The 13,780-nt window shown below is 32.6% G+C and overlaps 3 protein-coding genes across 9 annotated transcripts in view; 2 read left to right on the forward strand and 1 right to left on the reverse strand.

Moving 5' to 3' along the window:
* Window positions 1-7,361, reverse strand: part of LOC106124288 (uncharacterized) — a 60,027-nt gene extending 52,666 nt beyond the window's left edge. Inside the window, exons 1-2 of the mRNA XM_013320783.1 lie at window positions 7,200-7,361; window positions 6,683-6,703 (exon numbers count right to left, since the gene is read on the reverse strand). Of these exons, the coding sequence (XP_013176237.1) occupies window positions 6,683-6,703; window positions 7,200-7,218 (40 nt within the window). The 5' untranslated portion in view covers window positions 7,219-7,361. The remainder of the gene's footprint in view (window positions 1-6,682; window positions 6,704-7,199) is intronic.
* Window positions 5,422-6,362, forward strand: LOC106124290 (trypsin beta). The gene has a single exon (XM_013320786.1). It carries the CDS (start codon window positions 5,478-5,480, stop codon window positions 6,330-6,332), a length of 855 nt encoding a protein of 284 aa, XP_013176240.1. The 5' UTR covers window positions 5,422-5,477; the 3' UTR covers window positions 6,333-6,362.
* A 3,149-nt stretch (window positions 7,362-10,510) lies between the features above and the next one.
* Window positions 10,511-13,780, forward strand: part of rhea (Talin_middle and talin-RS domain-containing protein rhea) — a 58,649-nt gene continuing 55,379 nt past the window's right edge. For 3 of the 7 annotated variants that reach the window (XM_013320716.1, XM_013320718.1, XM_013320717.1), the window contains exon 1: window positions 10,521-10,688. The gene's annotated coding sequence lies outside the window, so the exon portion shown is untranslated. Of the gene's footprint in view, window positions 10,689-13,780 lie in introns of all 7 variants that reach the window. The other 4 variants (XM_013320720.1, XM_013320721.1, XM_013320719.1 and 1 more) reach the window with 3 other exon arrangements.

The raw sequence follows: 13,780 nt of genomic DNA on the forward strand, positions 1-13,780 counted from the left end.
TATAAAATATATTTATGTTGGGGTGGACTTTGGCAATAAAAATCCATCTAACTGTAGCCAGAGTCGGTGAGGCGTACATCGTTAAATGCCGTCCCGACTGCCTTTAGCGGTGATTCGTATTTATGTGTTATTTTATTGAGTTATCTACACTAAGGAATCCGCGTGGACATTTGGCCTAACGGGACATTGAGCTCGTGTTAGTTGATTGAAATTTAAGAGCGTTTAAATTCGTGACAGTCAAGCTTAACACTTAGCTAATGACGTATACGTTTATTTTTAATTTAATTATTAAAATGAATGGCTGGAGAATGTTTTCAATTAAATTGCATTAGAAAAGAAAAATTCTATAGTTTAAGAAAATCAAGTGACTACTAAGTAATTAAAATACTTTCCTTACTATAATTGGCATTTATAGTAAGGTAATTATTGTTCTTAGCGTGTAATTTTTAAAGTTTTTATTCATAAAACTAATGCGTTACATTTGGTGCACATAATGTATGCATTCAACTATTTATTTACAACTTTAGAATAAATGTAGCATAAATAATCATAAACAAGGATTTTGTGTTAAAAAATTTATAAATTCATGTGTTCAATGACACGGAGACAATATCGAACGAAAAATCTTTTATGTTATACACGTTGCTAAAAATGTGAATAAAATAAAACGTCATCGTAACATGTATGGCTATGGTTGTATGGTAATGTTAGAGTCAATGAGGCGTGCTCGCGGACCCCTCAGACCTTAATCATGGGGGAGGGGAGTGGTTTGCTATGATTTATTTTCGGTACTTAAGTCGGATCGTTTGTTTAACTATTAGATTGGTATCGGATATTTTTTTTTAATATCATTCATCTAACTAAACATCTTAAGATGTCGTCTTTTTAAGGTTTTTACAACATGTATCTTGATGTTGATTGTTTAACGTAATGTGGGTTTCCGAGTGCCAAAAAACAGAGATGACGATATGTTTAATACAGAGATTTCGGTGTCGGAAACCCGCGTTGTCGTTTGATTACAATCTTCACGTACTCGAGTGAAATAAAGAAAGGTTGTAATTTTAAAAGCATAGAATTTTTGTGTATTTATTTATCTTAATCCTAAACAGACCTTATATAAATATATTACATTTATCTACTGAAGCTTTTCTTAGTTCCGCAAACAAAACAGTGAAATGCAACTTAGAAAAAGCCTCCCGCGACAGATCGTGCGCTTCCGGCGCGCTGTTTCCGCCGTGACGTCATCCGGATCCGCCCTACGTATAACGATAGAGGAACCATGTATTTACTAATGTTATTCATGGTCCAGAATAAAAGAAATCAAAATAAGATATAATGTTGTTTATTCTTATTAATACTAGTTAAAAATGTTTCCTATTTATCGTTTAAAATACAAATATGTTATGGGGCATTAACTTTTAGTATAGAAATATTTATTACCTTATGTAAAAATAAAGGCATATGTATTCTATATTACTGCTGAATTAACTTTGCCAATCTAAACTTAGTTGAAAGAGACTATATATGATTAACTAAGATTGGCTTTAAAGTCACCGGCTAGATGTAATATCATGATTTAATATTATATTTTATGTTATGTTTAACTTACACACAAATTCATAAATATTAATCCTATGTAATAAAAATTTGTGGTCACAATAATCGCAATTTGTTCAACGAAACGGGCCATTGTGTTCTACGAACGTTGGCTCGTAAACTTTTATTGTTTACTCGATATTATTAATATTTATTTCGAAAATTTGGCAATCCACTTCGCGTACGAAATGCAAGTCAGGAGATCCTTTTGTTGCTATGTGATTGATTCACATTTCTTACTGTGTCGACAGAAATAGCTTACTCAGAGGGCAATTGCATTACAAAGAAATCTATTTTGTAATACCAAAACAAAGTCATTAATATCTTTTTGCTTCGGTTAAATGACTTTCAAAAGATACAAGATACAAAAATTGTTCATATTTAAAGCTTTTAGTTTTTAACTATTAAGCTTGTTTTGTCAGATTATTGTATTAAAGCATTTTGTTCGGTGCTAAATCATAATCAAGCAAACTATTTTATAAAATATTTATTTATTTGACACCAAAATTTGATGAGACAATTTATAAATGGAATTTCCTTTTAAGTCCGCTATTGATAGCAATCGATAATACGAATGATGCACAACGAATTCATAAAAATAAAAATATAACACCATATTACCATTTACGCAGAAGATAATTTTTATATACTAATTATTATAATCCTAATAAATTAAACAAAATATCACCATGGGCATAATTACATTAACACTTAACAATAAAAAGTTTCTCTTTGTCTTCAAAAACGCAGACAATTAATAATGGTTTCGAATTAAATTGTATCTCCGCAAATGTAGTTTTCCCATTGCCCTCAGAATTGCACCCCCATCAAACATCCCCCGGGGACTCGTAACATTTGTTATTTTAACCATTAACAACATTTTAATTGTCATCGCCGCTACGTTGGCGCTACGCCCGCGCTACGATCCAGCTACGAAAAACCAAGTTGTTTTAAGTAAGTGCCGACACAAAGGAATAATAAATAATAAGGAGTCGAGTTATTATTAAATCAATATTCATTGAAAACAGTTTATCCGAGTTTGGAAAAGCTAAATATTTTATTGGAAGGGTTGATGTTATTTTAAGTAATTGATAGGAGGTTCAGTTTAGGTAACGCTTCTATATGTACATAATAACATATGAATACATAAGTATTATACTGGTAAATAAAGTTGAATGAACTTTGTTGTATCTTTTTGTTTGGCAGACGAACTAATAAATACATTCTCGATGTAAGTTTGAGTAAAACATTAAATTGTATATTAAATTTAAATAAATATAATAAAATAATAATAAGATAAAAGTCCATAAAAAAGCAATCATCATCTTGTAAGTCTTTGGAGTGTATTTAATAAGAAGACAATAGAACAACCCTTGTATGATTCGCTTTAAAATTTTATAACAGACAATATCGTCATAAAGTAATTACATCAAGAAGGGACACATTTAATGATTGTTTGAAACAAGCGACAATTAAGTTTGAAAAAACTTTATGGAGTTTGCAGATGTTTCCTTGTTTTCTTTTCGTTAATTAAATGATATATTTGGTTTACGTAAATGGTACAGTTGAAGAAAATTTTATCTTTAATTAAATTTTGTCGAATGGGAGTAAAGTTATAGTTAGATAAAAAATTTACTATTGTAAGTCGAACGATTCTGAAGAGTAATCTTACTAATAATATAAACGCGAATGTTTAGATGGATAGATGGATCGATGTTCGTTTGAAGGTATCCTCAGAACGGCTGAACGGATTTCATCAAGATCCGTTCGGCTATATAGAACATAGTCCAGTAGAACACATAGGCTACTAAGTATGTTATTTTTTAATCCTGTGCGGACGGAGTAGAGGGCGACCGCTAGTTCGATATAAACCTTAAAAGCTTTTCTTGATATAAAATGAACGAAGACTCTTACTTCTTAATAATTAAATTGCTAACAACATTTCACTTAAAACGTTAAAAAATAACTATAAATCAAAAGTTCCCGCTCTTATAAATTATCAAATTGGATTATAGCTTCGGGTCAATCACCCCGTTTTGGGATAAACCGAAAAACAGTTTGCGTTACAGCTCAGTGGAGTGGATTAATTTGGTAAAGTGCTTCGACGCCCTTTCCATCCGCGATGACGTATACCGCGCAGACATGTCATAACAGGGTAAGTATAGTCACCCCACGTACATTGTAATCCTTGGATACATGTAACGAGTACATATAATATACAAATTTCATTATATGTATCAGCAGCATTTAATTTATTAAAGGTTCTTTATATAACTAAATTAAAAAGTAATTAAGTACATAACTAATTACTTTTTATCATGACAATTTTAAGAAGGCCTTATGAAACCCCATTCTAACCCATTTCCTTTTCCATTGATATTCAGAACATTTGTAAAGCAATTTTAGGTAAATCTTACTAATATTATATAAATGCGAAACTTTAGATGAATGTTTGTTAGAAGGTATCTCCGGAACGGCTCAACGGACTTTGATGAAATTCGGCACAGATGTAAGTAAGAACACATGTCTAGAAGAACACATAGGCTTATTAAGTTATTTTCTAATTCCGCGCGGACAGAGACGTGGGCGATAGCTTTAATGCACGCAATAAACTATCCGCGAAAATTATATTGAACAAAATTCCGAGATTCCCCATTCGTAATGTGTTCAAATAAAAATGTCTAAAGTCTGTCATTAGTCAGGACATAAGACAAGTCATGTGCGCAGTGCCCCTGCCGGCGTGCGGCTGTATCTCGTAAATCATAGCAAACTGACACAACTTTACGAGCATTGTATCTACCCTATCATCTGATACAATTCACTGATATTGGGGATGTATCGAAGTTCCATAATGTTATTTATTTGAAAATATATTCTTTGTAAAGACAATGTACAGTAACTAATCTCTGATTAAACTATGCTTACCACATAGCATTCCTAATAATGTGATGAAAGTATGATTATAATTAGACGCACAAGTAAAATTGAAATGAAACAGTCGAAGTTAGTAGCTGTTGCCTGCGACTACGTCCGTGCGGAATTAAAAAAATTTTAATTAGTAGCCTATGTGCTCTTTCAGATTATGTTCTATATGTATGCCAATTTTCATCGAGATCCAATCAGCCGTTCGGGAGATACCTTCAAACAAACATCCATCCATCCCTTCATCTAAACATTGGTATTTATAATATGGGTAAGATAGTAAGACGTAAGATATGCATTGTTTCGTCAGTGTGGGTATTAACGGTAACTTTTGAGGAAAATCTTACTAAAAAACAGATTTGAAAACAGTCCAATTGTTCTAGGTTCAATCACCGCACCGAGCTTACATGGCATTAAAACGGTACGCATCATAAAGTTAATTTTATAAGCCCCATGTATTTGCCAACTCCAATCCACTACGGCTTCCAAGCCAATGTACTGAAGATACTAAATATGAAAACTTTTCCCTCAGTACTAAAACTTAAATAACAATACTTCTTTAACTTGTAATTTGATATTTAAGTTATCGCAATAAGGTTTAGATTTGATTGTGAAATAAATTTATGAGTAGATTCAGTTGTCTGCAGCTGTGGTGATACGATTCGTTCCACCAAATAAAATAACTCGTAAAATTCATATACAAATTCTAACAGATGACTGTCTACATTTCTATTTTTGAATAAAATCTATTTAAAATTTTATTACTTTGTAATAGATAAATAATTAACGCATAAGTTAAGAAGATATTAAAAAACGATTTTATAAAATTGATAAAATCCTCATGTTTCATGACTTTCTATCAGCTTTTAGAAAACAAATAAAGTCTCTTTGACACGTGCCAAAATAAACGACATCACAATAATGACATCGCATTTTTTTTACTAATTTTATACACAACAATGAAAGCCGCATGCATAATCTTGACTATAATTATCTTCGTTGCTATAATGGCTGTGTGCGTGATGGTGAAGTTTGCTACAGACATCACAGTGGAGGACAGAAAGAGAGAATACATGCCCGGGAACGAAGGAGTCTACGAAGTGGCCAAGTCTATTGGTGTGTTCGCTCTTAATGATAATTATACACTGCCTATAGCTGAAAGATTTCCCTACGTCGCTGCTATAACCAGAAACTCATCGGACAACTGGTCGTTCGCGTGTTTCGGAAGCGTCATACTGGTCAAATGGGTTGTAACATCCGCTCACTGTAGAAAACCGGGCGCAACACACAGAATCTTACTTCTACAAGATTATATTAAAAATTACACGCATACATATCCAATTCTCTTCTGGAGAATCAATGAAAAGTATAACGCTAGTGATCCATCTGGCAAAAACGATATAGCAGTTGCTAAATTGAACCTAGATTCTTATCCGGCGATCGCGAAATCTTCTACAATCGATAGCAATGAAGCAAAAGAGATCGAAGCTAATGTTTGGAAGACTGTATCGACGATGAGTAAACAGGTTTATTTGACCAATAATTTCGATAAGTTTGAAGTGAAGATCGCAAAACGTCACAAATGTTTCGAGAGCTACGGCGTCAAGATTGACGATAGTCTGATCTGTGTTGATATGTCGGACTACGAAGACTGCTTTATTCACGAATTCGGACCGCTGTACTCGGGGGATAAGCTCGTCGGGATACTGGCGATGAAGCCAAAGGATTGCGATCTCAAACTACTCGTGTTTACCAATGTATCGTATCACGCCAAATGGATTTTAAGAATTACACATACACCATTATATGGATAAATTGAATTTTTATTACTATTAATAAGAAAACCTTAAAACAAAACAATTAAAATAATATTGCAACTTGCGAGTACTTAAAGGTAAGGCTATAAATGCTCCAGAGCGTCGGTATTAATCAATTACGTTAAACAGTGTTAAACTATTTGCAGTTTTATTAGGAATATTTTCGTATTTAAAGCCACAGATTATAGATTTTCCATCACTCTACAAAACATGGCAAATATTGACAACTTATTGATTCCTTAAGTGCCGTTTTGATCAAGGGGGATACATAACAAAGATCTAAATTGCTAGATAAAACTATTTCCCGTTCGTAGACATAAAGATTATGCATTAAAATGTTTACTCACCCGTTATTTTATCGCCAATTCCTGTAAATTAAAAAGATAGTTAGACCATAAACAAAAGTTCCATAAATTATATTAAAAGAGTTTAATTGCAGCGAAAGCAACTGTAATCATCGACATCGAAAAAGAATTATATGAAAGAAATCGCACACATTAGTAACAATAAAAAATTAACTTTTGCACTACACATGATACAAATCAACTTCACATTGATTCACTTAATTTTTTGTAGTACAAATAAGTTTATTACGGAATATATTTTCTCTTCCAGAAACAGTATAGCAGTGGTCCTAAACAAAGAACGGCTATTTCCCTTATCCTCGTAACTTGAGCATTTGTTTATTGTTTACTAAGAAAAAGTGTCTTTAAACGATTAACAACAGTTACTATTTGATCTCCATGGTAAATAAGTTCATGCTCAAAGTGTACAATAACGTATAGGTTAAATTAAACGAAAAAGCATTCCAATGTAAAATTAATATGAAAAAGACAACTAAAAATAAATATGTTTGGTACTTACTTTGTTCCACATTTATCATAAGTTTAAATTCTTACACGATTAACAAATTATTTCAATAATTTCTTAATTTCAAACACCAGCGGTCACAAATTTTAGGTTATGTTTCGCATCAACTTCTTATTTAAACAAAACGTCCAAGATAAAAGGTATTTGCGCACACAATGACACCATTTTTTTTTATAAAAACTCGCCAAATTTTATGCCAGTTTCATAAAAAATGCAAAGATCTACTTGGTGGGTATTCGTAAAATAGTATAGATATATAAAGGTAACATTTCAATTTAATTACAAACTTCACCGTTTCTAGATTAAGCAATATTGATCACATATGATTCAACTAGCCTGTAGCCCGCGACTCCGTCTGCCTAGAATTAAAAAAAAAATAGTAGCCTATGTGTTTTTCGAGATTATTTGTTCTACATCTATGCCAAATTTCATCGAGATCAATTGAGGCGTTTTTGAGATACCTTCAAACAAACATCCATCCATCCATACCTCCATCTAAACTTTCACATATATTTTATAATATAAGTAAGATATCTCAGGCCTCCCCAATATTGTGTTTTTAGTTTCGTTCTAAGTTCGTTCTTATTTATCTATCGCGCAGCGGGAAATCGACTCAATCTTGCCGAATTGCAGAATAAAACAGGCCATTGAGATATTTATCTTTATTACGCTGGAGTACAAAAACTTGTGTCGATATCGGATCGTACCCAACCCTAAGGAAAAATCATTCATACAATTTTAGTCTACATTTGAACCGCGCGCATTGATTATATTGACGCGTGTACACGAGTCCTAAAACGTTTTATGCACAGAGTAGCTATACAACAGAGGCTTTGCAGTAACGTTCATGGTCAACTTTATATGTGTACCGTTATTAGCAGTAGTAATTAACAAATCAAAATTATGAATAATACACTTACACATTAGACTTGTTAATGCATATTGCCATCTTTTTATATGTACTTAATCAATCGTAAATAATTTATTAATATCTGATAGCAATATTGCGTACCTTTTCGATATTTTTTCTAACAATGAGTTGGTTTTAAACTATGATGTTGTTCTCCGAACCCACGCCACTGTTATATATGCGTATAAGATCTGTGTGTAAGTTAGTCTGTAACAAAACAATCGGTCACGTATCTAAAGAAATAGTAACAAATGTGTGATAGCGGGGAGGGCCGCTATCTTTTATTGCATCTAGATATCTTAGCGTGTAGGGGATGTTGTGATTCATGTGCTAGTGACGCGTGATTTACTCCGCCGGCGCCGGCGCCCCGTCGTTCACATACAAGAACATATCGACTGTAAACATCAACGGATACAGAGGCTAGACAACACTTAAGAAATGGTAATTTTTTTGAATAAAAATTCTCTATACTCCTTTATTTTAAAATCGGATAGCAGTGAGTGACAAGAATCACATCAAGAAAGAAATATAGTGGAACCTGGATGAGCGAGAAACCTCTATAAGCGAGTCATTATCCGGTTCAAAAGTACGATCTCCATAAGCTAGAAACTTTTGTAAGAGAAAAATCTGTTAGAGTGAGAACAATCTCTTAGAGGACTGTGATTATTATTTTTTAATTATTTATTAATTAGCCGCCATTAATCGCCAGCCAGCCTATGTTTTCTTCCAAAGTATGGTCTATCTGTCCGCCAAATATCATCGTGATCCGTTGAGCTGTTTTGAAGGTATCTTCTAACAAACAACGATCCATCCCAACTTTACAGTATAATTGCTAATCCACTTTTCTTTGAATACAGTTTATTCTTCATTCTAGTATTGTATTCAAGTATTCAATGATCATCATCTAGGTTTTACCATCATCATTATGTCGGATACATTATAATTAAAATGTTAAGACATTACCATCTACAACGTTAATAAAACTAAGCATGTACAGTCGCGGAGGAAATTATTAACATCTTTGTATTATTAACTAGAAAAGCTTTGTGATTTTACAATATCCTGAAACAAAAAAAGTTCAGAGTCAATCCTAACTGATCTTTTAGTCCGAATACTGGTATCTTAACTAAAATTGATGACCTGCAGATCCACTCATACGTGTGAAGCAGATCACTGAACCATTGAAGTATTGATCTGAACTTTTGAACGGATTCAGAGCTAATTTACACAAATGTGATCCATAGCCTATTATTTTTACAAGACTGAGAAAGATGACAATATGTTTTGTGTTGAAATCACGAGCAATCAGGGAAACCGATCGATCGTCACCTACCAGAGACGGTTCAGCAGCGTCGGAAAATGAAATGAATGAAATAAAATGCTGTACATAATGTTTTCATCTTGACTGTACCTGTAAACGTCTCCGTACATTTAGCGGCTCAATGAAAGTTATTGTGCAATAGACTTTACTCCCCTCGCATAACAATAAAAATATTCATAACTCTGTCTACCCCTCCGACGGCTCAACTAATGCGTAAGGGTGACAAATGACAACATAGACATTTCACTACAAAACTAAATTATATAAAAAGTTATGTTTTAGAGTAGAATATTCCTTCAATGATATAGAATGGATAGACTTTAAAATAGTTCTTACCCGAAAACTGAGAGAATTACTTTGGTAAATTATCATTGTGCAAGTTAATTTCGTCTGCCTATCAGAACAAAGCTATTTGCTGTAATCATAAAAAAATGTTGCAATTTTAACGTAAAATAAATACAGCGCCATCTAGTGTAGAAAAGAAGTAAAGTAAAATTGTTCCTTGACCTAAATTATGCTTAAAATAAATAACTTAAACAGAGTTAGTATGTACATTAGCCTAACTAACTTCATTATTCCTTAAAACCTAGTCCCGGGAATTTTGAATAACTAACAGTTCTCTGTTATTCTTAAGCGCTGCAAAAAGATTTCTTCTCGTTCTGCATAATACATTGAAGTCTACTTAGATATACTGAAATTATTTTACTTTTTTAAATCCCTCATTTAAAAATCACTGAACCGTAGAGAAATATTGCATTTAATAAGATTCATACTTTTAACACGATTGTCTCGCACGTTCTATGTTTTAAAATAACGCTGAATTAAACAGCAAAGAACAAAAATATCGATGAGTCAAGCTTGGTGATACAACTTTGCGCGAAACTCCTGTCGATTACGTTTCGTGAAGGCGTGATTCACAGCTGTACGGAAAAATCAATACTTGGCGTTAATCTCTGCCAACTAGGCTAATATAGTCACATAGAAACATTTGTTGAAAAATATAGAATAAGAATTATGAACAGATGATTGCCGTTTTAAGTGTATCTTGTTTTAAAATAATTAAAACAAGCAAATTTAATTTGTGAAGGTTTGAAGTTAGCTGCACTTGGTGTTGGAATGAAATGACCTGATTGGCTGTCCACCAGATGGCGCAGTGTACTCGTGATGTTGTTACATACTATAGGGGCGTGTAAGTGCTTGTGAAAAAATTAGTGTTTTGTGATGTTTCAAGCGCTAAAGGAACATAAAATTTGTAAGTATTCAAAATTTAGTGTATCCTGTAGTCTGTCTATCAGTTGCAACCACTAGTAAACACCTAAAAACTCATAAGAATTCGGAAACCATACATCTGTTTGAGAGACGTATTACCCAGCCAAATTTAGGTCGTATCGATAATAGTGCGTTTCCTACTGCTACTACCCTCCCTGATTTTGTCGCGTTGCATTCCCGCCATCTTGTAGCAGGAGCTTTCAGGATTTAGTATAAATTCATATATCGATCTAAGCTTATTGCAACCTATTTTTAAATTTATCTCGCTACATTATTACCAGAATATATACCATACTAAACAAGAATCAGTATGCTTACATTTTAATTCATAATATTAATTCATTTATTTTAACCTTTGTTGACATTTTAAAATTTAGGTTGATCAAAGAATACTAAAATTACTCTAATTTACTTGATTTATTGTAGTGATTAAAATGATATTAATGTTGCTCTTTTAATCATTTAGCTGATTATAGGTCATTAAATTGTGACACGAAGTGAATAACAGTATGACATCATAAATTGAAAATAGTATCAAAGAACATTGAACAAAATGTGAATAAATAACCATATCTTATGATGGCCATCGAATTATGCTGAGGTCGTTGATGTTACACCAAATTTGTGGTTGCTTAATCTTTTTTTTAACTGCAGTATATGTACTTAGTACTAGGTTACAATAAGTATAGATTATTTCATTTGTTTATTTCACCTGTATTTTTAAATTTTACGTCAATATCTAGTAGTTGTTTAAGAGTAACAATATTAATTGGATCATACATTGTCTGACTATAACAGGAGTTCATTCACTTGCAAATCCAATTATCCTATTGTCTGCATATTATCAATCTGCATTCTGACTGGCAATGTTACTTACATTATGAATATGAAGAATGAAAAGACAAAAGATACTATGTTATAGATTTGTTTCAAGGTTATACTATGTATGCATAATAACAAAATGTTTAAGTTTTTTTTTGTTTTCTTTTTTCACATTTTTATTGAAATTGGTCAATTTTTTTAGGTTATATAGATAGAAAGGCCAAAAATATAGCTTACGTTATTTGTTATTACAGTTACTGTGTTATTGACAAGCAATGCAGCAATGACAAATACTAAATGTAAAATAATTACAAAATCGAACTTCTATCTATAGGATTCAGTTTAAATGCATACTTTAGGTCTTGGATGGTGGGGGGGACCTATGGAACAATTCATTATGCTCTAGGAAAAAAGTATCTCATCCTACAGACGGCACCAAAATTATTAGGTGGTATCTCTATTAGGTCATTAAACTTTTCTTATGTAAATGGCATGTTACTATGAAAAGGTTCATCATCCATATCTTAGATGAATTGCAATTGTAAAAAGTAGTGTGTGAAATAAGGTTTGTAATGTATATAATTCACAAGTACGAATAATTTGTTATAAAAATTTTCTTATAATTAATAGCACACAATTTTTGTCAACACATTGAAATAATGAGTAAACAATCAATGTTGTAGTATTTTTTTTCTTTGGCGGAATGAAGAAGTGGAAGTTTTGTTTTATTATGTCACAATTAGGAAATTGCAATCAGATTTATAAACATCATTTAATAAACTTCTTTTAGAGATTTTATCCTGTTGTTATTCTTATTATAGTTATACACACAGATGCTGCTTGTTCACTTGTAATATGACTTTTTGAACCTTTAACATTGTTGCTGCATTGTTTGCCTTCAACCGTCTAAGAAATATTATTTTCTTCAAAGAATTGTTCCATTCATACAATAAAGTTCATTCGAATGATTTATATATTTGTTTAATGAAGGCGGCTAAAAATGAATGAGCTTGGTCTGTTAACTGGGTCATGAACTATTTCTCAGAAAGTAGTTGCTTTATGTGTCATGATAATATTTACTACAATTTATAAAATCTGTAAACATTACTTTATAACATTTTATTGAATAAAAATAAAAAATAATAATTTAATTTTCGTAATGAAACAAACACATTGACTGCCATCGACTCGCGTGTTCACATGTAAATCGCAACGGCACTGAATGTGTTATACCAAAATGCGACAAAACGTAACAGAAGCGTGGGTAAACACGCATGCGTGGTTCATTTGGCCCCAGTATCGCACAGAATGTAACTGAAATGGAAACAGTCAACGTAACATCGAGGCGTGTCTTCCGCCTTATAACGCATCTATTTATGGTCCGCTGTACGACTTGCGAGAGGTCCTACTTGGTCACATGTACCTGTTCTGTTTATAGGCGTTACAATGTCCTTGTCTCTATCAAGATAATGATGCGATAAATAAATTAAATTAAACTATTGATTGAGTCTTCTAATGTTTCGTAATTAATATCACTATCCGTTGGTTTCGGAAACTAAAATCTCTGTATAAAATTTAACGTTATCCCTGAGAGATAACAATATGTTCTAAAACGAGATTTTGGTCTCTGAAACCCACGATAAATAATTACGACAGTGCCACGGGCATTTTCAGTAAGCTGAAGGATTCTCGATTATAATTGACGTAATTTACTTAACTCTGGCAACTAATATAAAGACGCCGTATTCGTGGCGATGCAGAAAATCTCTACAACTAACTCTGGCGACTACCATCTTCCAATAACGAAAGTAGAAACAAAATGTTAATTAGTACAGTATCGGAGGTACAAGAATGTGGCATAATCATCGCTTCCTGTAGGCCTATGCCAAGGCAAAGTTTTTTTTTTAATATTCATTATGAATGATATTGTGATAATAAACGAAAGTCATAAGTGTTTCACCAGTTATTACTTAAAAATGCCATTCGATTTTCTCTTACATAATCGACGGTCAATTATCGTAAAACAATAAAGGAAGTACATGTTAAAAAATCGCTTGTGTGTAAAAATGGAAGACATTTTTTATTCATAAACGATGAAAAGCCGTCAAACGCCTTCCCTGCAGCCTCGTAACCCGATTTCGTGTAAAACAATGAGTTCATCGCTCTGGCAGGCGGCCAGGCCGCGGCACGACTGCTGTACAGTCTAAATATTGCTAATTAGCTATAGTTTGTATGATGAACGATTTCAACACC

This window comes from Papilio xuthus, unplaced genomic scaffold (genome assembly GCF_000836235.2).
Source record: "Papilio xuthus unplaced genomic scaffold, Pxut_1.1 DF825946.1, whole genome shotgun sequence".
NCBI classification, from domain to species: domain Eukaryota; kingdom Metazoa; phylum Arthropoda; class Insecta; order Lepidoptera; family Papilionidae; genus Papilio; species Papilio xuthus.